The sequence below is a fragment of the Bos indicus genome, chromosome 5 (genome assembly GCF_029378745.1).
Source record: "Bos indicus isolate NIAB-ARS_2022 breed Sahiwal x Tharparkar chromosome 5, NIAB-ARS_B.indTharparkar_mat_pri_1.0, whole genome shotgun sequence".
NCBI lineage: Eukaryota > Metazoa > Chordata > Mammalia > Artiodactyla > Bovidae > Bos > Bos indicus.
Window position 1 is genome coordinate 44,948,717 of NC_091764.1, and position 26,495 is coordinate 44,975,211.

Here is a 26,495-nt window from a genome sequence, read left to right on the forward strand (position 1 = left end):
CTGCCTTCATGTCTCAGTTTAGACGCCACCTCCTCTGGGTATCCTTCCTGGATGTACCCCACCCCTGCCCACCACCAGTTATAAGGCGGTCCTCCCATCCTCCTCTTCCCTCCCCTTGTAGTAAAGTACATCCCACTATACTTAATAATTATTCCACACTAGTCTGTATCCCCTGCTGAACTCCAAGCAAGATCGAAGCAGGAACTAGCTTGTCTATTCTCCATTGTATTCCCCAAACTTGGCAGCCTTCTCCTCCTGCCACACACACACACAATTGTTGAATATTTTTGAAGGCTAAACACTGTTAAGTGATTTTCATTTATTATCTTGTGACAGTCATAGAAGGCGAGAACTAGTGTTCCCATTTAACGGATGGGGAAAGTGAGGTTCAGAGATTAAGTTGCCCAAGATCACACAGAAGTGGTGCCATCATATTGTCAGGCTTTACAGTCTATATGTTGAAAGTCCTGTGTCAGCTGGAGTTTAATCAGAGAGGTAGCACCACTAGGAATGATACAGAGTGAGGGATTTAAGGATTGGACTTGAATGGGCAATTGTTGGACCTTGTTAAATGGTCTCTCTAAGGCTATTGCTTCTGTGTCTGGTGCTGGGGCCTGCAGTCTGCAAGGCAGGTAGTCAGGAAGGAAAGATGGACATGAAGTGGGAGAGAGCAAGGACAAACAGGAGCCTGCGGGGACTAGCTGGAACCCTCCTGAACAGACTGGAACCCACACTGGTAGCCACCTGCTTCAAGCCTCCAACCTCCATGTGAGAAAGACATGAGCTTAAGCACCTTTAGGTTAGGGGTAAACACACACCTGGCCCAGGGATCATGGAAGATGAAGGAGGAGATCTGGGAGGATCTGGAGGAGCTGTGGGACCAGCTTCTCTACATCAACCAGGTGAACCAACAAAGAAGGCTGAGCTGCAACAGCTCTGAGACTCTGCCCTGATCTGAGAATAGAAAAAATAGATGCTTCACTCCCACCTTCCAAATCTTGGCAAAATATCTCTTGCGGCATAGCAACCCAGAACTATGCAGGGAAAGGAGATCTGGGAAATAGGGTTCCAGCTTAGCTTAATTGCCACAATGTAAATTTTCCTCACTCTGACTCCTAGTTGCTTTACTGTTACAATTACGAAAGAAGATTTCCATTCCTGAAAACCAGTATTTATAACATTAATATACTGCGCGATATTATGCAGTATGGACTTCCCAGGTGGTGCCAGTGGTAAAGAACCCGCCTGCCGATGCAGTAGACCTAAGGTACACAGGTTCAATCCCTGGGTTGGAAAGGTTCCCTGGAGGAGGTCATGGCAACCCACTCCAGTATTCTTGCCTGAAGAATCACATGGACAGAGGAGCCTGGTGGTCCATAGGGTTTCAAAGAGCCAGACACAACTGAAGTGACTTAGCACACACATGCAGTATATTAATGCCCTTAGTAATCATGCCAGTTGCTTCCTAGGATTCTGAAGCAGGAGTGGGCTTGCCTAGGTCAGCTATCTAATTTCATGTCTAGTTTTTCTGGGACCACCAAACTGTACTTGCAGTAGCTTTTCTGGCTGAGTGGCTCTCCCAAAGCAGTTCTATATGTTCTCCAGAATGGAATGTGTTCATGCTTGATTTAATCAAAGAGGAACCTGTTCTCATAGCACTGCAATCAGAAATTTGGAATTGTGAAAACCTAGAGGGTTGGAGCAGGCACTGATCTATTCCGTGCACTAGTTACTCACTTTAGTATATGTGCCTCTATTGCCCTCTGGGGAGCCAGACCGTTTTCTACTCTTTTAGTCCGTCCAGTTTAGGAGCAGCTGTCTCCACCTTCACTCCAGAAGTGAGCAGATGAACAAGGCCGCTCATCACCCCTCTTCCTTCTTCCCCAGAGAATAATCATTTAAGATCATGACACAGGTAGTTTCACACTTCCAGGGAAAACTCCAGAAAATAAATGGTTAGCATTATTTATCTGATACCCATATTCCAGCTATTACAGATAGATAATGAAACCTCAGTTATTTAGGGGCACAAACCAAAAGCACAATTATAAAACTTAAGTTTCCATATTTCTGTTGATTGTGGAAAAGTGAAACAGAAATGACTCCTCCATAGTCTGAAGATAATCCCCAACAGGAATTAAATAAAGGCCTAGCCCTGCAAAAGTGCAGAACCCTTAAAGATTTGGGTCCTATTTGTTCATTTGTTAGGTTCTATTTTGGGTCTTGAGAGCTTGCTTTCAGATACTGCAATATTGTGATTTATAATAAGAAATATATATTTGGTCTTCATCAAGTTTCTGGCATAGAGCTCCTAAAATGCTTAGAATGCTTCTTCTAAGTGTTGAGAACATAAAGTTGTTTCTTGTTATGTAAAATTGAAATGACTTTTGCACCTAACTAGGACTTCCCTGGTGGCTCAGACGGTAAAGTATCTGCCTACAATGCGGGAAACTTGGGTTCAATCCCTGGGTTGGGAAGATCTCCTGGAAAAGGAAATGGCAACCCACTCCAGTATTCTTGCCTGGAAAATCCCATGGACAGAGGAGCCTGGTAAGCTACAGTCCATGGGGTCGCAAAGAGTCAAACATGACTGAGCGACTTCACTTTCACTTTTGCACCTAAGGATCAGGACTGGTTCCCAGGAGAACCAACCACTTGATTAGAGAGTTGGAACTTTCCATTCTACCCCCTGGGTCAGGGAGGGAGACAGAATCCATTACCAGTGGCCAACGATTTAATCAATTGTGCCGATATAATGAAGCCTCCATAAAACTGAAAAGGAGGGGGCTCAAAGAGCTTCTCGGTTGGTGGAGATTTGGGATGAGTGCTCACCTGGAGAACATGAAAACCCAGGGTCCTTCCCACATACCCTGCTCTAGCCATCTCTTCCATTTGGCTGTTCCTAAGCTATATTCCTTTATAGTAAACTGGTGATCCAGTAAGTAGAATGTTTCTTTGAGTTTTGTGAGTCGTTCCAGCAAATTAATTGAATCCAAGGAGGGTGTTGTGGAAACCTCCAACCTATAGCCAGTTGGTGAGAAGCTCAAGTGATAACCTAGATCTGTGATTATCTGATGAAGGGTGTTGTAGGCATAGAAGGATGATGGACGAATCTTGCAGAACTGAACACTTAAACTGTGGAATCTGATACTATCTCTATATAGATCGTGTTAAGACAATAAAAACAGCCAGCTATTTTACCAGCAAAATGAGTCTCTTTGATAAATAGCAAAGAATTGCAATTCAGGACATGCAATCTATGGAAAACCACAGGCAAGGCCAGAGAACAAAGAGGACCGTTCTTTTATAGAGAAGGGGGAGTTTAAAGGAGCTGTTATAAACAGAGACCATTGGTAGAAACTGGAGTTTGAAGAGTAGTGGCTTTCTATTGGTTGAGTTGTGAAGTCTCATTGGCAGCGCCATGACCCGGCAAGGAGAAATTCTTCTTTCCTCCTGCTGGGTACTAAAGTAATAGCTTTCTTCCTGTTGGAGATGCAAGATAAATCTTTTGTTAGTAATGTAATTGAAGTTGAGTGGTAGGGCCTGAGAGCTCCTTCTTCTGGCCTTCCCATTCCATTTTAAACGTTTTTCTTTTTATTAAGTTTCAATAATGTCAGAAATGAATTGAATTGTAAGAGACCCAGTTTATATCCAGAGAATTGCTTGTTGGTAGGGAGGAAACTCACACAGTTCAGTTCTGTTGCTCAGTTGTGTCCGACTCTTTGCGACCGCATGGACTGCAGCATGCTAGGCCTCCCTGTTCATGGTCAACTCCCGGAGCTTGCTCAAACTCATGTCTATCAAGTCGGTGATACCATCCAACCATCTCATCCTCTGTCATTCCCTTCTCTTCCTGCCTTCAATCTTTCCCAGCATCAGGATCTTTTCAAATGAGTCGGCTCTTCTCATCAGGTGGCCAAAGTACTGGAGCTTCAGCTTCAGCATAAGTCCTTCCAATGAATATTCAGGACTGTTTTCCTTTAGGATGGACTGGTTTGATCTCCTTGCAGTTCAAGGGACTCTCAAGAGTCTTCCCCAACACCATGGTTCAAAGGCATCACTTCTTTGGTGCTCAATTTTCTGTATGATCCAACTCTCACATCCATACATGACTACTGGAAAAACCATAGCTTTCACTAGACAGACCTTTGTCAGCAAAACAATGTCTCTACTTTTTAACATGCTGCCTAGGTTTTTCTTAGCTCACACTTTCATGTTGAAATTAGGTTTTCAGAACCCTTTTAGATGGGCAACAGCTATCAGAATTGTTTGGAGAATGGGGGGTGCTGGTAATAGAAAATATGACAATATAAATGTATAAAATATGAAATGATTCATCATCTCAATATTATTTCTAATGGGTGTGAACAAGTATAATAAAGACTACATGAGTCTATAAAATAAAATACATTATTCTCTTTGTCTGAACCTTCCCTTTCTCCATCCTTTAGGTTTGGGGTTAAAAAGACACATTTTGAAAAAGCCTTCTCTGACCTTCACTCATGCCCACCAGACCTGATTAGAACCTTCTGTTAGTCTGCCTCCTAATATCCTGTAATTTTCCTTTTGTGATACACATCAAAATGTTCGCTGAGTATTTGTGGGTCTCTGTGACTTACACCTTTTCACTTTCATGCATTGGAGAAGGAAATGGCCACCCACTCCAGTGTTCTTGCCTGGAGAATCCCAGGGACAGAGGAGCCTGGTGGGCTGCCATCTATGGGGTCGCACAGAGTCGGACACGACTGAAGCGACTTAGCAGCAGCAGCAGCAGCAATGACTTACACAATAAAATAGGAACTCTATTAGTATGAAGGATATGTTTCTCTTTTCCACTGTGGTATTCACAGTGCTTAGTGTATTATTTGATGTCAATTATTATTTATTGACAGGCTGAATGAATCAATTAATTAAGCAATCATGAGGAGACAAGAGAATGTTTTGGGTGCTGTCTAAATATATTTAATATTTGATTTCGAGGAGATCATTGTTGAATGGACACGATCTGGGCTATTTTCAAAAGGATCATTGAAAAGTAAATAATTACCCCTGGACTGCAAAGAAATCAAACCAGTCAATCCTAAAGGAAATCCACTCTGAATATTCATTGGGAGGACTGTTGCTGAGGCTGAACCTCCATTTCTTTGGCCACCTGATGCAAAGAGCTGACTCAATGGAAAGACAGAAGGCAAAAAAGAGAAGGGAGCAGCAGAGGATGAGATGGTTAGATAACATCACTGACTCAATGGACATGAATTTGAGCAAACTCCAGGAGATCATAGAGGACAGAGGAGCCTGGCAGGCTGCTGTCCATGGTTCCACTGAGTTGGACACAATTTAGCAACTGAACAACAATAAGACCTACAACAGACACAACACTGTATAACAATGTTATTGCAATAAAAAATAAAATTAATTTAATAAAAAAAAGAAGGAATGAGAATTTAAAAAGTAGATAATTAGATAAACTTACAAATATCAACTATAATCAAATAGTCTCACCTTTGTCATTCTGGTACATATACATCTTTTTCTTTCTTTCTCCACAACCCCTTTACTTTTCTTAGCAGATATGGAATATGAACAAAATTGGAGAACCCTTTCTCAAATACATAGCTTATTTTTTCTTAATGAGCCAAAAGATAGTTATTGCTCAACATTTAAAACAAAGCAAGAGAAGAAAATGGATTCAGTAGTTATCAGTTCAGTTCAGTTCAGTTCAGTCGCTCAGTCATGTCCGACTCTTCGTAACTCCATGAATGGCAGCACGCCAGGCCTCCCTGTCCATCACCAACTCCCGGAGTTCACTCAGACTCACGTCCATCGAGTCAGTGATGCCATCCAGCCATCTCATCCTCTGTCATCCCCTTCTCCTCCTGCCCCCAATCCCTCCCAGCATCAGAGTCTTTTCCAATGAGTCAGCTTTTCGCATGAGGGCCAAAGTACTGGAGTTTCAGCTTTATCATCATTCCTTCCAAAGAAATCCCAGGGCTGATCTCCTTCAGAATGGACTGGTTGGATCTTCTTGCAGTCCAAGGGACTCTCAAGAGTCTTCTCCAACACCACAGTTCAAAAGCATCAATTCTTCAGCACTCAGCCTTCTTCACAGTCCAACTCTCACATCCACAGGAAAAACCATAGCCTTGATGAGACTGACTTTTGTTGGCAAAATTATGTCTCTGCTTTTGAATATGCTATCTAGGGGGGGTCATAACTTTCCTTCCAAGGAGTAAGCGCCTTTTAATTTCATGGCTGCAGTCACCATCTGCAGTGATTTTGGAGCCCAAAAAAACAAAGTCTGACACTGTTTCCACTTTTCCCCCATCTATTTCCCATGAAGTGATGGTTATACTCTTTCCTAAATAGATATGAGTACATTTATCATCTGCTCTTATGGCAAACAGTTTGATAGTGACCAAACATAATCCAGTGAGCCAAGTAAATGCTGCTAAATGTTACTGCCTTGGCTTTGGAAATGTACCTTATTTGGCCTAAGAAGCTTTCTCTTAAATCTATCCTATAAATTAAGTATAGCAGGTAAAGTGAGAATTATTTTTGCACTCAGAGACCATGCTTTCAAGAGAAAAAGTTACTTCTAACAGTTGCTTCTAACAATTAATTATCATGAGTGATCAAGATTTATTCCACTATTGGGCATATGTTGAAAGAAGCTGGGATGCAGAAATAAAGAAGCAGCAGAAGCAAGCTCTTACATCTTTTGCTTCTTTCTGTCTTGCTTATTTTCACTAGGTGGTAACAACAATGACAACAATAGCTCCAATTTGGGGCTTATAAAGAATTTATAACATGCCATAGCTTGTACTAATAAAAATTGCAAAGCTAAGTGATTACCCTGGAGAAGGAGGAAAGGCCCAGTAACTGGGAAGTGGTACAAGAGGGAATTCTGAAGTAACTGAACCATTTTTTATCTTGACCTGAATGGTGGTTACATGAGCATTTAGCTGTGTACTTCTTTGTGTGCTTGTGTATGTGTCTGTAATACTCAATAAAAGTAACTTAAAATACATCAGATCAGATCAGATCAGTCACTCAGTCATGTCCGACTCTTTGCGACCCCATGAATCGCAGCACGCCAGGCCTCCCTGTCCATCACCAACTCCCGGAGTTCAACAAGACTCACGTCCATCGTGTCAGTGATGCCACCCAGCCATCTAATCCTCTGTCGTCCCCTTCTCTTGCCCCCAATCCCTCCCAGCATCAGAGTCTTTTCCAATGAGTCAACTCTTCGCATGAGGTGGCCAAAGGACTGGAGTTTCAGCTTCAGCATCATTCCTTCCAAAGAAGTCCCAGGGCTGATCTCCTTCAGAATGGAGTGGTTGGATCTCCTTGCAGTCCAAGGGACTCTCAAGAGTCTTCTCCAACACCACAGTTCAAAAGCATCAATTCTTCGGCGCTCAGCCTTCTTCACAGTCCAACTCTCACATCCATACATGACCACAGGAAAAACCATAGCCTTCATGAGACGGACCTTTGTTGGCAAAGTAATGTCTCTGCTTTTGAATATGCTATCTAGGTTGGTCATAACTTTCCTTCCAAGGAGTAAGCGTCTTTTAATTTCATGGCTGCAGTCACCATCTGTAGTGATTTTGGAGCCCAGAAAAATAAAGTCTGACACTGTTTCCACTGTTTCCCCATCTATTTCCCATGAAGTGGTGGGACCGGATGCCATGATCTTCGTTTTCTGAATGTTGAGCTTTAAGCCAACTTTTTCACTCTCCACTTTCACTTTCATCAAGAGGCTTTTGAGTTCCTCTTCACTTTCTGCCATAAGGGTGGTGTCATCTGCATATCTGAGGTTATTGATATTTCTCCCGGCAATCTTGATTCCAGCTTGTGTTTCTTCCAGTCCAGCGTTTCTCATGATGTACTCTGCATATAAGTTAAATAAACAGGGTGACAATATACAGCCTTGACGAACTCCTTTTCCTATTTGGAACCAGTCTGTTGTTCCATGTCCAGCTCTAACTGTTGCTTCCTGACCTGCATACAAATTTCTCAAGAGGCAGGTCAGGTGGTCTGGTATTCCCATCTCTTTCAGAATTTTCCACAGTTTATTGTGATCCACACAGTCAAAGGCTTTGGCATAGTCAATAAAGCAGAAATAGATGTTTTTCTGGAACTCTCTTGCTTTTTCCATGATCCAGCGGATGTTGGCTATTTGATCTCTGGTTCCTCTGCCTTTTCTAAAACCAGCTTGAACATCAGGAAGTTCACGGTTCACATATTGCTGAAGCCTGGCTTGGAGAATTTTGAGCATGACTTTACTAGTGTGTGAGATGAGTGCAATTGTGCGGTAGTTTGAGCATTCTTTGGCATTGCCTTTCTTTGGGATTGGAATGAAAACTGACCTTTTCCAGTCCTGTGGCCACTGCTGAGTTTTCCAAATTTGCTGGCATATTGAGTGCAGCACTTTCACAGCATCATCTTTCAGGATTTAAATACATACAATTCAACGTTTAGAAGACAATCTAGAAAAGTTGAAAGTTGACTGCATATTAATATATTGAAGAATTCTTATCTTAAAAAATTTACCATGTGCCAGATGCTGTTTGTTTTAAGTCCTTTACATATCACAACTCATTTAAAATATGCAACCCTATAAAACGCCTACAAACCTATAAGATTGGTACCATGAGTATTGCAAACACGTACACATTTTACATATAAGGAAGTGAAAACACAGAGAGGTTAAGTAACATGCTCAAGGTCAAACAGTAAGTGAGAGAGTTAGGGTTTAAACTTGGGTGATCTGGCTCCTGCACTGCAGGAAGATTCTTTACCACTGAGCCACCAGGGAAGCCCTGGCTCCACAAACAGTTTTTAGCAATTTACTGTATGGCTTATTATGAATTATATACTGAGGCTCTATCCTTCCTAGAGGAACATTTATAAATCAGCAAGCATATACTGAGCACTGCTGTAGAGGCTGTGGAGGGCTCAACTCACTCTAATTGGGGTATCTTCATGAACTAAATTAGATACATACCACATTTGTTTAGATTTTTCCTGACAGTGGTTCTCAATCAGTGTGTTAGGATACCCTGGAGTGTCAGGTCTAAGCTTTGATCTGATTAAATTTTCATTTTGCTCCACTGTCAGTAGATAAAATGTTGAGCCAAAAAGGTCATGCTATACAGTGTAGAATGTGGTCCAAACCCCTAAAGACAAGACGGAAGTGGCAGAAAGTAATGTAAGAAAGATCACAGGTTTTTTTGAACATGTGAGATTCTTCAGCGGAGAATTTTGATTGTAGAATGCAAGCTACATAAGGGCAGGGATTTGACCCGTCTTGTTCACAGTTGTACTCCTTAGGAGATAGCACAGTGCCTGGCACAGGGTAAGCAATAAATAATTGATAAAAGAATGAATGAATGAAAAGAGAGGAAGGAAGGAAGGAGGGGAGAAAGGAAGGAAAGAAGGAAGAGTGGGGCAGAGCAGCAAACAGGTTAACTCTCACAGTGATGCACTCAGCGCTGAAGGGGGACCATGGGAGTGTGATAATGGTGGATACCTTTGTAGTCACTGCTATCTATTGTTAAACACTTCCAGGAACTATGTCGTGCTTTTGATGACTTTGCATTTTTCAGCTCTCTCTCTGTGTGCTATCAAAAATTCCAGAATTCAGAAGTTTATCATGAACACAGATGGGTACACAAATCCTTTATAAATCTCCCAAAGGAATGCCAACAGGTTTACAATTGTACCTCCAAGATAAACGCACTATTTTGCTTGGATTTCAAGAGAAGATTGCATAGCAAATAGAAAACACAATCACCATCCCTAATGAAATGCTTATCATCCCTAATGAAATGTTCTCAAAAAATAAAGGAGCAAAACCAAAAACAACAACAACAAATATACAGCACGGACTACAGAGTTCCTGTTTCCAACAGAGTGCTTGAGTTGAGCTGGGTTCTTTAAACTTCTGGGTCCCACTGTTTAGACATCACTCTGAGGTTGCCTAGGAGAAGGACAGAATCTTGGACCTTACTGGAAACCATCTAGCTTTCCACTGACAACTTTCATGTCAATGACTAAAAATGGCCATCTTTCCATCCTACAACACTGTAAAGTCACTTCTTTTATTTTTACCAAGAATTAACAGATCCAATTTAAGCATACATTTGATTTGGGAGAGCTAGTTTGCAGGACGTAGGTGGAGGGCTGAGGGAGGGAAGTCAGGCTAACAGTAAATACCCAGCCTCTCTCAGCTATATGGAAAGCAGCAGGCAGTGGAGTCACTGAGTGGCATTAGTATGAGTTATTATATTCTACAGGTGAAATGTCAAGAAAACTAGTCTTTTTTAAAGATGATTTGTGGGGGGTTGTTGCGCTGGTTCTTCTTTGCTGTGAGCAGGGGCTACTTTCATTGCAGTACTCGGGCTTCTTATTGCAGTGGCTTCTCTTGTTGCAGAGCACAGGCTCTAGAACACGAGGGCTTCAGTAGTCTTGGTGCATGTGGAAATCTTCCCAGACCAGGGATTGAATGCGTGTTCTCTGCATTGGCAGAAAAGGTTCTTAACCACTGGCCCACCAGAGAAGTCCAAAGACCGTTTTTTAAAGAGCAGTTTTAGGTTTACAACAAAATCAAGAAGAAGGAGGTACAGAGATTTCCCATACAGTCTCTGCCCCTAAATGTGCATAACCTCTCCAGTATCAGCATCATTCACGAGAATAGTAAATTTTCTATCAAGAATGAACCTACAATGACACATCATAAACACCCAATCATCCATAGTTTACCTAAGGGTTCACTCTTGGTGTTGTATATTCTATGGGTTTGAACAAATGTGTAATGATGTATATCCATCAGTATAATATCATACAGAGTATTTTTACTGCCCTAAAATCCTAGGTGCTCTGTTTATTCATCCCCCACACCTCCAGTACTCTTGCCTAGAAAATCCCATGGACGGAGGAGCCTGGTGCTGCAGTCCCTGGGGTCGCTGCGAGTTAGACACGACTGAGAGGCTTCACTTTCACTTTTCACTTTCATGCATTGGAGAAGGAAATGGCAACCCACTCCAGTGTTCTTGCCTGGAGAATCCCAGGGACGGGGGAGCCTGGTGGGCTGCCGTCTATGGTGTCGCACAGAGTTGGACACGACTGAAGTGACTTAGCAGCAGCAGCACCCCTCCAAGCCCTACCCTGGCAACCACTGATCTTTTCACTGTCTCCAAAGTTTGGCCTTTTCCAGAATGTCCTATAGTTTGAATCATATACTATGTGGCCTTTTCAGATTGGCTTCTTTCTCTTAGCGATATGCATTTAAAGCTCATCCATGTTTTGTATGGCTAGATAGCTCATTTCTTTTTAGCACTGAATAATATTCCACTGTCTAAATGAACAATGGTCTATCCATTCACTTACTGAAGGACATCTTTGTTGCTTTCAAGTTTTGACAGTTATAAATAAAGCTGCTATAAACATCTTTGTGCAGTTTTTTGTGAGGCCATAAGTTTTCAACTCATTTGGGTAAATACCAAAGAGCAAGATTGCTGAATTATATGGTAAGAATATATTAAATTTTGTAAGAAAACACCAAGCTGTCTTCTAAAGTGATTGTACTATTTTGCACTCCCACCAGCTTTGTATGAGAGTTCACACCCTCATAGAATTTAGTGTTATCGGTGATCATGATTTTGTCCACTCTGACAAGTGTGTAATGATACCTCAGTATTATTTTAATTTACATTTCCATGATGACTTAGGATGTGGAGCATCTCTTAATATGCTTATTTGCCATCTACATCCCTTCTCTTGCAAAGCATCTGTTAAGATCTTTGGCGCATTTTAAAATCAGGTTGTTTATTTTCTTATTGTTTTAAGAGTTCCTTATATGTTATAGCAGTCCTTTATCAGATATGTCTTTTGCAAATAATTTTTTCCAGTCTGTGACTTGTCTTTTAGCTCTCTTGATATTGTCATTTTGCAGAGCAAAAGTCTTTAATTTTAATGAAGTTCAGCTTATCAATTATTCTTTTCTTGATTCATGTCTTTGGTGGTGTGTTGGGGAGGAAGAAATTTTCCTCTGTCCTTCTATCCTATTATTCTGTGTTTAGCCACTCAGTCGTGTCTGACTCTTTACAACCCCACAGACTGTAGCCTATCAGGCTCCTCTGTCCGTGGGATTTCCCAGGCAAGAATAATGGAGTGGGTTGCCATCTCCTCCTCCAGGGGATCTTCCCATGACCCAAGGATGAAATCCACATCTCCTGTGTTTCACTGATTGCAGGAGACTTCTATACTGCTGAGCCATCAGGGGAAGCCCTAGATTATTCTGGCTGGTCTAAAAATTAAATTGACGTAAGACAGATTAACAGGAAAAAATCAAACCAAAATTTAATGATGCGAATATGTGGAAGAGACCAGAGAAACTGAGCCACTTGCCAAATGGCTGAAGCCTCATCTTGAATACCATCCTCAGTTACAGACAAAAGAAGATGTTGAGGGTGGGAAGAGTCAGTTACAGGAGGTTACTGACAGGGATCTATTTGTTAAATCTTTCACCAGTACCTCACTGTCCTGATTAATGTAGCCTTATAGTAAGTCTCGAAGTTGGACTGTGTTAGTCCAGCTATGTTATTCTCCTTTAATTAATTGTGTGAGTCCTTTCTTATGCCTTTTCAAATTTACTTTAGCCTCAGTGTGTTGATATCTACAAAATACTTGCTGGGACTTTGACTAATATTGCATTGAATCTACAGATCAAGTTAGGAAAAACCCACATCCTGACAATATTGAGTTTTTCTATACATGGACAGAATCTCTCTCCATTTATTTAGTTCTTTGATTTTGTTCATCAGAGTTTTGTAGTTTTCATCATATAGATCCTGTACATATTTTGTTAGATATATACCTAAGTATTTCTTTTGGGGGGATGCCCAAAAGATGGTGGTGGTTTAGTCACTAAGTCATGTCCGATTCTTTGACCCCATGGAATGCAGCCTACCAGGCTCCTCTATCCATGGAATTCTCCGGGTAAGAATACTGGAGTGGGTTGCCATAATGGTATTACGTTTTAACTTTTAAATCCTACTTGTTAGTATGTAGGAAAGCATTTGATTTTTATATATTAACCTTGCTACCTGCAACCTTGCAACAATCACTTGTTAGTTCCAGGAGATGTTTTCGTTTATGTTTGTTTTGTCAGTTCTTTCAGATTTTCTACACAGATAATCATGTCACTTGTGAAACAAAGACAGTTTTGCATCTTCCTTCACAATTGTGTTTAATTTATATCCTTTCCCCCCCCCTTTTTTGGCCTGATTTCATTAGCAAGGACAGTCAGTAAGATATTAAAAAATAGTGGCCAGAGGGGACATCCTTGCTTTGTTCCTGATCTTAGAGGAAAAACTTTATATCTCTCATCATTAACTCTGATGTTAGCTGTAGGTTTTTTGTAGATAGTCTCTAGTAATTTCAGAACGTTCCCTTCTATTTCTAGTTTACTGAAAGTTTTTAATCAAGAATGAGGTTTGGGTTTTGTCAAATGCTTTTTCTGCATCTATTGATATGGTCATGTGGTATTTCTTTTGTTAGTCTGATGTAATAGGTTACTTTATTCAATTTTCAAATGTTGAACCAGCCTTGTTTACCTGGCATAAATCCAACTTGGTCATGATATATAACTATTTTTATACTTTTTTTGGATTCAACCTGCTAATATTTTGTTGAGGACTTTTGCATCCATGTTCATGAAAGATAACAATCTGTAGTTTTCTTTTCTTGTAATATATTTGTCTGATTTTAATCCTGGCATCATAGAATAAGTTATGAAGTATTCCCTTTGCGTTTATACTCTAAAAGAGATTATGGCAAATTAGTACAAATTCTTCCTTAAATATTTGGTAGAATTCACCAGTGATCCATTTGGGCCTGGTACTTTCTGTTTTTAGAAGGTTATTAGTCATTGATCAATTTCTTTAATAGATATAGACCCAAACTTGTCTTTCATAAAAAAGAAATTTAAATGTTAACTTGTAGAAAACTGGTAAGATGCTAATTTCTTTTAATGTAAGGAGGGCATGGCAACCCACTCCAGTATTCTCGCCTGGAGAATGCCCATGGAGAGAGGAACCTGGCAGGCTACAGTCCAGGGTGTTGCAAAGAGTTGGACACGACTGGGTGACTAAGCACAATTTATTTATTTATTTTTCATTGCACTGGGTCCTTATTGCTGCGCGTGGGCTTTCTCTAGTTGTGGTGAGCAAGCGTTATGCTCTAGTTTTGGTGCTTGGGCTTCTATTTGCAGTGGCTTCTGTTGTTGTGGAACATGGGCTCTAGGGCGAGAGGGCTTCAGTAGTTGTGGTACACAGGCTTAGTTGTCCCAAGGCATGTGGAATCTTCCCAGACCAGGGACTGAATCCATGTCCCCAGGATTAGCAGGTGGATTCTTTACCACTAGACCACCAGGGAAGTCCCAGAGCTAATTTTTTTGTCTAAGAGAGATACAAATATTTTTTGTCCTTTATAGATGAAAATGATTTATACTCTGTAGAGAACATAGCACCAAAGGTTATAGTTTATTCCTCTGCAGGAATTTAATCAGATTTATATCTAGCAATAATTTAGAATGGTTTCAATATTCTTTTTTTCTTACACTGATATATATAAAATATTACTTCCCATATCTTTCTTTGAACCAGCTTTGTTTCCTGCTGACTTCTTCAATAATAAGCTAAAAGAAAAACTTGACCTAGGGCTTCCCTGGTGGCTCAGCGGTGGAGTCCACCTGCCAAGGCAGGAGACACAGGTTCTATTCCTGGTCTGGGAGGATCCCACATGCCGTGAAACAAACGAGGCCTGTGTGCCACAACTACTGAGTCTGTGCTCTAGAGCCTGGGAGCCACGGCTCCTGACCCTGAGTGCCCGGAGCACGTGCTCCGTAACAGAAGCCGCCGCCGAGGTGAGAAGTCCCTGTACTGCAACTAGAGAACAGCTCACGTAGCAAAGAAGACCCGGCACGGCCAAGAATAAATAAATTTAAAAAATTATTTAAAAAAAAATAAAAACTTGACCTATGTTTACTCTGTATTTTTACTCTGTGTGAGAATTTTTTGAACATTTTGAAATTATACTTTTGACATTTTATCAGAATACAGTTTGGCCAAATATTTAAAACTGCATGTCTAAGAACTGATCCTAAACAAGGATGTGCTCAAAAATTTAGTTCTAAGACCATTTACTGTATAAGGGCAAAATATCAGAAGCAAGTGTGCACCATTAGAGGACTACTTAATGCCTACATTTATTTTCAGAATTGTTGTTACTGGGTAAGTGGAATTTGTAGCTTTTAAATATTTCTTTACCTTGTTCATATTTTCTTGTGACACTTTTGAAAGACGGAAAAAGCAAGATTGAAGGTCACAAAGTCTGGTTTCACCGGTCTGCCCATTCTTGTTGACAATTACTGTGGTATTTAACCCCTGACTATAGTCACTTGTCACCAGGCTTCCCTGGTGGCTTAGTGATAAAGAATATGCCTGCCAATGCAGGAGGCAGGGGTTCCATCCCTGGGTGGGGAAGATCCCCTGGAAAAGGAAATGATAACCCAGTCCAGTATTCTTCCCCAGGAAATCCCATGGACGTAGGAGCCTAGTGGGCTACAGTCCACGGGGTTGCAAAAGAGCTGGACACGACCTAGTGACAACATAAACGACAACAAAAAAATAGTCACTATAGTCTTCCCTTCTGCTCTAATTCCTGCCACTATCTTAGGGAATTTCAGAGTCCCATGACAGAATCATCCACCTGCTCCCCGAGCTTTTAAAATTCCTTAATATCCCATTTCCAATGTCCTTCTTAGCTTCTGTAATTCACTCCAAAGAAATTTTAGATCTTGTCTTCACTGAGAATTGTTTATCTCTGACACTTCTGTGCTTTTTGCTTTCAGGTGAAAATGCCTTCATTGTTTTTCTGATGAAAAGAAGTAACACATGTATAACTGCAAATTGTTTTCAGAAAATACAGACAGATTTTAAAAGAAAAATCAGAACCTTGAAACTCAAAGCTTACCACTCTGCAGTTTGTAACCCTTTAAACCTTTTGCTGGGAATAGTTTTGTTTGTTTGTTTGCTTTCCAAAGTGGGAATTGACTATTCACTTACTTTTACAATCTGCTTTTTGCCACTCAATGACTTATCTTTCCAAGCCAATAAATAAAGACCCACATCATTAATATGACTGAAAAATAATTTATTGTAAGGCTTCAAGGAGATCAAACCAGTCCATCCTAAAGGAAATCAGCTCTGAATATACATTGGAAGGACTGATGCTGAAGCTGAAACTCCAATACTTTGGCCATCTCACACAAAGAACTGACTCATTAGAAAAGACCCTGATGGTGAGAAAGATTGAAGGCAGGAGAAGGGGACAACAGAGGATGAGATGTTTGGATGGCATCACTAACTCGATGGACATGAATTTGAGCAAGCTCTGGGAGTTGGTGATGGACAGGGAAGCCTGGCGTGCTGCAGTCCATGGGGTCGCAAAGAGCTGGACACGACTGCGCGACTGAACTGAAGACTATAATATTCTTCATCTAACCCAAGGTGTCTCAATCTCAACACCAGAATTTGGGGTTAGTAAATTCTTTGTTGTGGGAGGCTGTGTTGTCACTGAAGAATGTTTAGCAGCATTCCTGCCCTCTACCCACTAGATGCCAATAGCACTGTCCTCCTCCCCTACCCCAAATCAATCAAATATTTCACACCTATTCCCAAATGCCACCTGTGGCCAGTATCAACCCCCAGTTGAGAACCAGTGATATAATCAACCTGCCATTGTTTGTTTATCTACTTTGTCACAATTGAAAACAGATGCTTTCACAAACTCGGCTCAATGTTATACAGAAGCCTGGATGGGAGGGGAGTTTGGGGAGAATGGATACATGTATATGTATGGGTGAGTCCCTTTGTTGTGAAATTATCACAACATTGTCAATTGGCTATACCCCAATACAAAGTAAAAAGTTAAAAAACAGTGGTGCTTATAAATATCCTAACATATAAACTTAGCTCTTCTCCAAACTACTTCTATAGCTTAAGTTTTTATCAAGGAAGAGCATATTTTAAATTTCGATGTCCATTCCCCAGATTTCCTCCCAGAAATATTGTAGCAATTTAGAATACCATTAAAATAGCAGGAATGTCATTTTTCCAGATCCTGTCCATTTCTAGGTACCATCAATTTTTTAATCTTTCTTGGTGATAAGCAAAACAAAGTATTACTTCGCCCTTCTAAAATGTGTAATTCTTTGATTGCTAAGCAGGATAGTAGCTTTTACTATGTTTATTGACCATTTGTATTACTGCTTTGGTGAACTGCCTATTAATGTCCTTGCCCATTCTTGATTTTGTAAGGGCTATCAATTTTTCCAGTTTGCAATTTTTCTGGTAACCTTTGAGATTTCCTGAATAAAATGTATACATTTTTATGATGTTCAATGATCTGCCTTATTATGGTTTTACCTATAGTGGTGTCGTGCTTAGAAAGATCACCTGTGCTAACTGTAGTGTTTTAGTCTTTCATGCCAACCTTATATACCTCCATATCTTTCACACTCTAACACTAAGCCTTTTTGACCTGTAGACCACTGCAAATAAAATTTGAATGTACATAGGGATCATCTGGAAATCTTATTTAAATGTACGTTCTGATTCAGTAGGTTTGGCGTGAAACAAAGGATTCTGCATTTCCAGCAAACTCCCAGGTGATGTCAATGTTGTCTGGCCATACTTGGAGTGGCTAGGTTCTGGACCTTCAGCCCTCAAATCCCTATTCTCCCTACCTCCTTTCTCTGATTGGCTTTCTCCTGAATTTGCTTCTCTTCCTACCTACTATGAACCCCAAGCACAGCAATTTCAACTATACCTCACTCCTTTGTTTATCTGGAATAAGAACCCTGGCAATTTGCATCCCAGTATGGACCAAGCCATATCTTCTCCAGTCTCCAGCCACGTCACCACTAAAAGAAATCACATAACTGCCACTTGCTTCTGTAACAAATGTATAATTTTTAACGTCAGATCAGAAATCCTTCACTTTGTTTCTTGACAGTTCCCTTTCCCATTCTTTACAGTAATTTTGCCTAAATTTAATCTCCTCAACCCTATTCCACCTCTTTTCAGGCCTCTGACGAATGAATAACAAAGAACTTCTTAAAGTCATACAGTAGAAATAACAGAAGAGTAACTGCTGCATACTTTTTTTTTGAGTCCACTCAGCAGCTCAACAACATAATCATAAGATTTTCCAACTCTTAGAAATTTGGCTTAAAGATTTATGAATTAAACTAGGTTATTCACTTAATAGACATCTCCCAGTTATTTAGGTAAGTATAATTATCATTTCCATCTTACAGACTAGGAAACTAAGGTAGTGAGTTGACACAACCAATGAGTGTCAGAGCAAGGATGGGAACCCAGATTAGATGCTCTTAAACCTCTCTACTCTGCCTCCTGGGAAGGTTCCTAAATGCTTGGTGTATCTATCTATCACAAAGAAGAGTGACTAGCAATTTTCAACTCCGGAAGGCACATTTCATTCACATTCCCAGGCCTCAGAAATTCTGTTTAAGTCGTCTGGGGTAGTGCCCTGGCACTACTGTTTTTAGTCTGTTAAAGGAAAATGTTATCCTAAATCAGTGCTTTTCAAACGTTTACATTTACTGGACCCTTGGCACAAGTCTCCTGTTACCCTGATAGGTAATGTATAACAGGTGTGTGAGGTGTTTGCCCTCCCCACACACCCTCTCAGGTTTTGGTCAAGTCCTTGCTGTCCCTAGTGCAAACACAGACCATTCCATCCTTCCAGAAAGAAGTATTTTTAGGCCCTGAAACTGACCTGGGCAGCGTTGGTGGAGGGAGCGTCGACATTACAATGATGACTCTGATGCCTTCTTACACATGATTCCAGGTTGTCAGTGTTCAATTTAACTTTGATTTAGTCAAACTTCCCTGGTGGCTCAGCTGGTAAAGAATCTGCCCACAGTGAGGGAGACCTACTGGGTTGGGAAAAGCCCTTGGAGACGGCAACGGCTACACACTCCTTTACTCTGGCTTGGAGAATTCCATGGACTGTATAGTGTCCACGGGGTCGCAAAGAGTCGGACACGACTGAACGACTTTCTCTTTCTTTCATACACTATAAATATTTGTCGGAAATTTTCCTGGATTCCACAAGATTCATTTAAAACTTCTGAACACACGTTCTGAAACGCCACGCGACCGCAGGGCTGGGGGCGCCTGGAGCGTCTGAGAGCGTGGCCCTGGCGAGTCGAAGAGCGTAAAAGCCTGCCTGCAGCTGCGGCCGCCCGGTACTTACGGCGCATCGTGGGGCTCCAGGTGAGCCCCGGGCTTGCCGGCCCGCACCGCCCAACGCGAGAAGCCGTCCCAGCCCTTGCTGCAGCTGTTGGGCGGAGCGCCGGGGACCCCTACATCGGACGGAGCGGTGGCCGAGGTGAGGATACTTCCAACCTAGGGCGCCGGCAAAAACTAAGACCACGCAAGGTAACTCGGTTTCGGGAAGCTCTGCCACGCCTCGGCACAAGCCGCCGCGCCCTGGAATCCTCGCGCCGCGTGGGCGCCGGCGGGCTCAGGTGAGAAGCAGGCAGAGGTGCCCGGGTCGCCGGGCTAGACCCCGCCCCGGAGTGCCTCCCGCGGTGTCTGAGTGGGCCAAAGCGACGTCAGTTAGATGTCGAGGGCGGGACCTGAACTCGCCCGCCCCCTGGCCCAGCTATAATGTCTGGTCTCGGCAAGCGGCTGCAGCCAGGCGGTGGTGTGCGCCTGGGCAGGGGTGAGGCCTGGGGCGCGCGGGGTCAGGCGCAGCTGCTGCGGCTGACTGGCGGTGGGGACGTGGGGAGGGGCTGGGTGGGCTACGGGATGGTGGGCACCTGGGGCTGCCGGTGCTCTGGGTACGCTAACTCCTGAAGGTGTTACTTCCAACTTTTACCTCTTTCGGAAGCAGCGAGCTTTAGTGTCGGGAGATCTGATACTAAAGAGCAGAGCGGGAGCTAGTAGCATTCACATTTTCCCTCCAGCCCACCGCCTGCCTTATCTGCTCAGCTTTATTATTTTTATTCATCTCTAGAACATGGACTGCGCCCGCCTCTGGCTAGGGCTGCTAATGCCTGCGGTAGCTGCCCTGGACTTCAGCTACCACCACCAGCCAGAGATGGAAGCGTTTCTGAAGAATGTTGCCCAAAACTACAGTTCTATCACTCACTTACACAGTATCGGGAAATCTGTACAAGGTAGGGCGCGTCTCCTGTACTTTCCAAAACCCCTAGTCCTCACTTTCATTCATCAAATATACCTTAGTTTCCTGTCCCCTTTCTATGAAGCTACTCAGAGGGGCTCCAGGCGAATCCATCACTGTCTCGCGTGTAGATTGTTTCTCCCTTTGTGAGTTGCGTTGCTTTTTGTCAGGGGAGTACTAAGATCTGAATTTTACTAAATGTCTCCGCTGTCATTCGGTGTCATTGAGTGCTTTGCGTGAATGGCGTTCTGATTTTGGATTTTGCAGACAGATTTCTTGGAATGAATATTTTAGCCTTTAGTTTTCTAGATAAACTTTTGCAAAGGAAGTCTGTTTACCCATCTCAAGTTTCCCTTTTTGATGGCTTCTTTAAATATGATTCAGACTGTTAGGATCCTGTCTGCAAGTCTCTTTTAAATTCGAAATAGTTCAGTTCTGTTGGTGAGATTTCTATATCATGTATAATTAGCCCTATGGCTTAAAGTTATGTAAAAAAAAAAAGTGACTCTGGTACTGATTAAAATGCTGTTTTAAAAATTATTCATTGGAATAAGACAATTGCTGAATAATAAGTGTACCATAGCAGTGACTGGTATTGCTCCTAGTATTTTCATGCTCATTATTTAAATACTGTATTTTAATTTGGAAGCCATATATTGAGTATAAACATGTAAATGTATGTTATATTAATTATTTTTTAGTAGATAGGAAAACTGAATCATAGTGAAATGAGTATTTTGCCCAAGAACACCCCAGATCACTAGTGAGTTTTATAACCAGGATTGGCACACAGATCATTCTGCTTCAAGGCTTAAATATTTGGGGGAAAAGACAAATAATTTTACCACGTATTATTAATCTTATATTGGTACTTCCCCCAAAACATACCAGTTGACTAAATATTTAAGTTTTGTCAAGTGTATGTAATTTGGATCTCAACTCTTTTTTTTTTTTTTTTCCCCCACACCAGAATAATACTTTAACAATCTGCAAATCTGTTCTTTTGGTTTTAAGTCCTGCAAAATGAGTGGTAAATCAAAGATCTGTGCATGAGTCTCTTGGATCTCAACTCTTTATAAGGTGTGTTTCAACCCCAACTGAATTTTAGCTCTGTGTTTTTCAGCCAATTTGGGAGTCTCTTAATCACCATATTCTGAAGTAATCATTTCCCAAAAACTTAAGGCTGTGGTTTATATTGTAAGCAGTGTTCCATAAGTTTGCTTATATGCAATGCAACAGAAAAATCCTAGGCTTGTGTGTAATGGCATCTTTGTTTTTAAACAGCATTGCTAAAGAGTTGGTGCCAGAATTATTCTATATTGCTCTATAATCCAAAATTATAGAGATTGAATGTATGAGAAAGCATATCTTGAATCAGCATACGTATATAGCCTTTTGAAATTGTTTTCCCCTAGGGGTAAAGAAGAGCAACTTTAAAAGATCTCAGAATACTAATTATATCAATAAAGGAAAAACAGAGCACAGCTGACTTGAGTTATTGTTCAGTCATCATTTAAACCACAAGGCAATGTGAATGTTGTTAATTTTTAAGTACTAAGTGAGTTAGCTTTTATTTTTTCAAGCACAAAGTGCTTGTGCAAGAAAATCAGGGACTCTCTCTCAATGTCAACCAGCTATTTTGATCTACCCTGCATGCTGTCAGACTATAGCAATAATGAAAGCCAGCAAGCTTTAATTGTTTTTATCTGTGTGCACTCTTATAGTTAAAGGACTGGGGAATTACCATGTAAAAAATACAATGATGCTAGTTTAGGTCAAAGCTTTGTATTGAGTATGCTCTGAATAATTACTCTGATTAAGATAAGTCCCAAATCTGCTATTGGGTTCCGAGCAGGAGGTTAAACTGTACAGTGGTAACTGGGAGCTGGTTGCCAGGGCATCCTTGTATGGTTGTTGGTACTCTTTTTGCTAGATGGACAGTTCTCCCTGGCCATCTTGCCCTCTGATGTAAGATGCTTACTTAGCAAACATGATTTACCATATGTGTTATTTATTTTTCTTTTTTGTATTATGAACGTGGACAACCTACCTAGAAGGGAAAGTAATATTTCTACCTTGCCAATTTATTTTTAGCTTTTGTAAATGCCTGTCACATGTATTTTCACTGCTGTGATCATGGATTATAGTCTGCTTTCTTTCTCCCAGTTCATATTATTTCATTACGTATTTCTATGAATTGAATGGTTTGCTAGTGTGAATTGGTTGCTATATAATATTTTATGTTGATTATGTTAATTTGTTAGTCATTCGTCTTTGAGCCATCTATATAGTTTCTAGTGGCCTCTGTTATAAAGAGTGATGCCAAAAAAATAAATGTCATGATTAATGGCCTTCTATTATAATTGAGTATTTTTCCAGTTTTTAATTTTGAAATGTTTGAAACCTACACAAAAGCTCTGCACACAACATCATTCATTATTAGAGAAATGCAAATCAAAACCACAATGAGGTACCATCTCACACCAATCAGAATGGCTGTCATCAAAAAGTCTACAAAAAATACTGGAGAGGGTGTGCAGAAAAGGGAACCCTCTTATACTGTTGGTGGGAATGCAAACTGGTACAGCCACTGTGGAGAAGAGTGTGGAGATTAGAACTACTGTATGACCCAGCAATCCCACTGCTGGGCATACACCCTGAGGAAACCAGAATTGAAAGAGACACATGTATCCCAATGTTCATTGCAGCACTATTTACAATAGCTAGGACATGGAAGCAACCTAGATGTCCATCAGCAGATGAATGGATAAGCAAGCTGTGGCACATATACACAATGGAATATTACTCAGCTATAAAAAATAACACATTTGAGTCAACTTTAATGTGGTGGATGAAACTGGAGTCTATTATACAGAGTGAAGCAGGTCAGAAAGAGAAACACAAATACTATATATTAACACATATATTTGGAATTTAGAAAGATGGTAATGACAGTCCTACATACAGTAGGGCAGCAAGAGACACAGATATAAAGAACAGACTTGGGGTCTGTAGGACAAGGAGAGCGTGGGATGATTTGAGAGAATAGTGTTGAAACATATTCTGAAACATATATTGAAAGTATATTACCGTATGTAAAATAGATGACCAGTGCAAATTTGATTCATGAAGCAGGGCACCCAAAGCCAGTGCTCTGGGACAACCCAGGGGGATAGGGGTGGGGAGGGGGTAGAAGTGGGGTTCAGAATGGGGGAACACATTATACCTGTGACTGATTCATGTTGATATATGGCAAAAATCATGACAATGCTGTAATTATCTTCTCCTATCTTTTTAATTATTCCTAAGTCCCTTTGTGGAGTGTGTTTGGCACATATTCAGTGATTTTTATGTTTGTTTAGTGGCTTGAATATTTGCCAAAGGAGTCTTGTGAAGCAAGCCGAAAAGTGTGCCATTTGTGTCCTGCCATCAGATAGCCCCCTTTAAAATACAAATGTATTTGTTGTATCAATAGACTCCCCAGCTTTTCTCTTCACATCCCCTCTGATTAGTTCTAGGACCATTTAAAATAAGATTTCCTACATCTATTCTAAGAATCTTGTCTTTCCTCTTGCTAAGTCTAACCTTTGTCTGAATAAGGAAGGTTGCAAAGGTCAAGGATTAGATAACAATATGTTATAAAGTGCTTTCCACGTATTGGGTGTTTTAATATGTTTTTTAAATCTCAACATCTCAAAGTAGGCATTAACGTCATTTACAGAATGGGTCCAATGAGGTACAGATAAGTCAATTAACTTGCTGAAGATCACACAGCTGACAAGTGTTAGGTCTCAAGCACATCTTTCTCATCAAGGAAGCAGTTCCACATAGATGTGGTTGCATGGAGATTGTGGTAGTTAGTGGAGGGTTTCAGAGTCATGTTTTGGGCACATTTGATCTGAAAATAAAGCTTCTGCCAAGATCCAACACAGTAGTTAGTTGCCACTTGTCTATTGAGCCGTTGAAATGTGACCAGACCAAATTAAGATGAGCTAAAAGTGACTCTGAAGATTTTAATACCAAAAAGTAAAATAGTCCATTAATATTTTATATTGATTCCTTGTTAAAATGTAATGTTTTAAATATATAGGTGAAATAAGACATATTTAAAAATTAACTTCACCTGGTTTTAATTTTGTTAACATGGTTGTGGTTTCTAAAACATTTTAAATTACATATGACTTGCACTGCATTTTGGGCTGTGCTGATCTGGACAGAACTTTGTTATGAGCAATTTTTTTTCTGAGTACAAAAGAAACTCAAGTTCATCTAGACATTTGGGAAGATATAACAAAGCACCAAGAAGAAAATTAAAATCTCACCATCCAAAGGAAACATTTAGTAAACTTAAAAGGCTATATGCCCTTTGTGTCTTTCTCCCCTCCCACTGAGCCAAATGACTTGCTTGCCTGTGCAAACATTTTTCTAAAACTTAACTTTTAATGCCTGCTACGTGTCCTATCAATGGACGTACTATTGTTTGTTTAACTTAGACCCCACTGATGAACACTTAGTTTGTTTCTAAACTTTTCTTGTTGTTAAAAAAAAAAATGGAGGTTCAAAAGGGAGGGGACATATGTATACCAATGGCTGATTCATGTTGATATATGGCAGAAACCAACACAATATTGTAAAGCAATTATCCTTCAATTAAAAATAAATAAAATTTAATGCCATAGAGAACATCTTTGTAGCTAAAACAACTAAAGTTGTCAGAGTGCACACAGGCTTGGTAACCACAAGGCCCAAGTTCAAATTCCAGATTCTCTATTTTGTAGCAGTGTGACCCTGGGTGGTTAGAATACTTCCTGGATCATGGTAAAGTATTACATAAGCACTGCCGTTCAGGATAAGACCTGCTATTGAGGATACATTTCCAAAAAGGAAATTACCAACACTTAAAGCAGTTTTATGTATTTGATACATGTAACCAAACTTATTTCCTAAGAGTGTATTGATTTGATAATTGCACAAGAAATGTATGCTTAACTCTTCTAAATCTTATATCAGTGATAAATCAGGCATTAGTGGCTTTAAAGATTTCTGTAGTATTTGCCAAAGGGTACAGAGTTTGGTCATCAGGATGAATATGTCCTAGGGATCTACTGTACGGTGGAGTGCCTGTAGTTAACAATGTTGTTTACTTTAACATTTGCTAAGAAGGTAGATATGCTGACTGTTTTGATGATGATGATGAAAGATCACTGTACCATGATTTTTTCATGATTGTTTAAAGTATAAAGGAGAATTTACTTCTCGTGCATTTACCTCACGAACTCTCACTGTCCTATATTCATTCAACAGATATTGTATTGAATTTCTCTGCCAGGAATCTTCATAACATTGCATATGCTCAAAAATCTTCCTAGAATTGGCTTAGATTCCAGCCCCAAAGAGGCATGCGCTGCGTTTGCGTATGCAGATCTCTCGTTGTCTACTGCCTTTGACTAGATTTTGACTAGCAATTTACCCTCGGAAAAGAACATTGTATTTAAGACTTTTGCACGACGTTCAGTTTTCTGTCACTCTGTTCATTTCCCAAATGTGATTGGACAGCCAGTTTGCTTGAGATCCTGCATAAAATGCTTTTTGTGATGTAAATATTGACATATTGAGGACTAAATACCAAGAAGACCATTAAAATCTAGGAATTTCAGCTGTAATATACATGTTTGTGATTTCAGATTACATTGAGTTAGCCTTTCCCCTTCTTTAACTTGAAATGTAAGGTCCTTTTCTGAAACATCTTAGGAATATCAGCCTTGTTTTATAACCACTCAGTTTCTTAAAGACACTGCTTTTTTTTTTTTTTTCTTACAAGGAAATGATTTAGATTTCCACCATATTTGTAGGATGATATTTGAAGAGGATGAGATAGAATATCCAAAAAATAACAGAATTTTACTCTGCTTCTTGTGTCTAGGAACAATTTTTGTTCCAAATCTCAAATATATCCAAACACCAATACTCTAGGGCCATTTGAAACTTAAAGGATAGTGACAGCCGACATTAATTGAATTTTACTCTTTACCTATAGCACTTTACACATACACCTCACCTAATCACTCTAGCAAGAGTGTGAAATACCATTATTACCCTTCAATTCACATGGGAAGAATTGAGATTGAATGAATCATCCATAGTCAGTAAATGACAGAGTGATTGGAACCAAGTCTGTCTTGCCCAGTAGTGAACCCTTAAAAGCACTTTGCTGA

General features: G+C 40.5%; 1 protein-coding gene across 2 annotated transcripts in view; it reads left to right on the forward strand.

Annotated features, from left to right (window-relative positions):
- Nucleotides 1-19,755: 19,755 nt before the first annotated feature.
- Nucleotides 19,756-26,495, forward strand: part of CPM (carboxypeptidase M) — an 80,299-nt gene continuing 73,559 nt past the window's right edge. For both annotated transcript variants that reach the window (XM_019960849.2, XM_019960847.2), the window contains exons 1-2: nucleotides 19,756-19,818; nucleotides 20,113-20,275. In XM_019960849.2, the coding sequence (XP_019816408.1) occupies nucleotides 20,116-20,275 (160 nt within the window). In that variant the 5' untranslated portion in view covers nucleotides 19,756-19,818; nucleotides 20,113-20,115. The remainder of the gene's footprint in view (nucleotides 19,819-20,112; nucleotides 20,276-26,495) is intronic.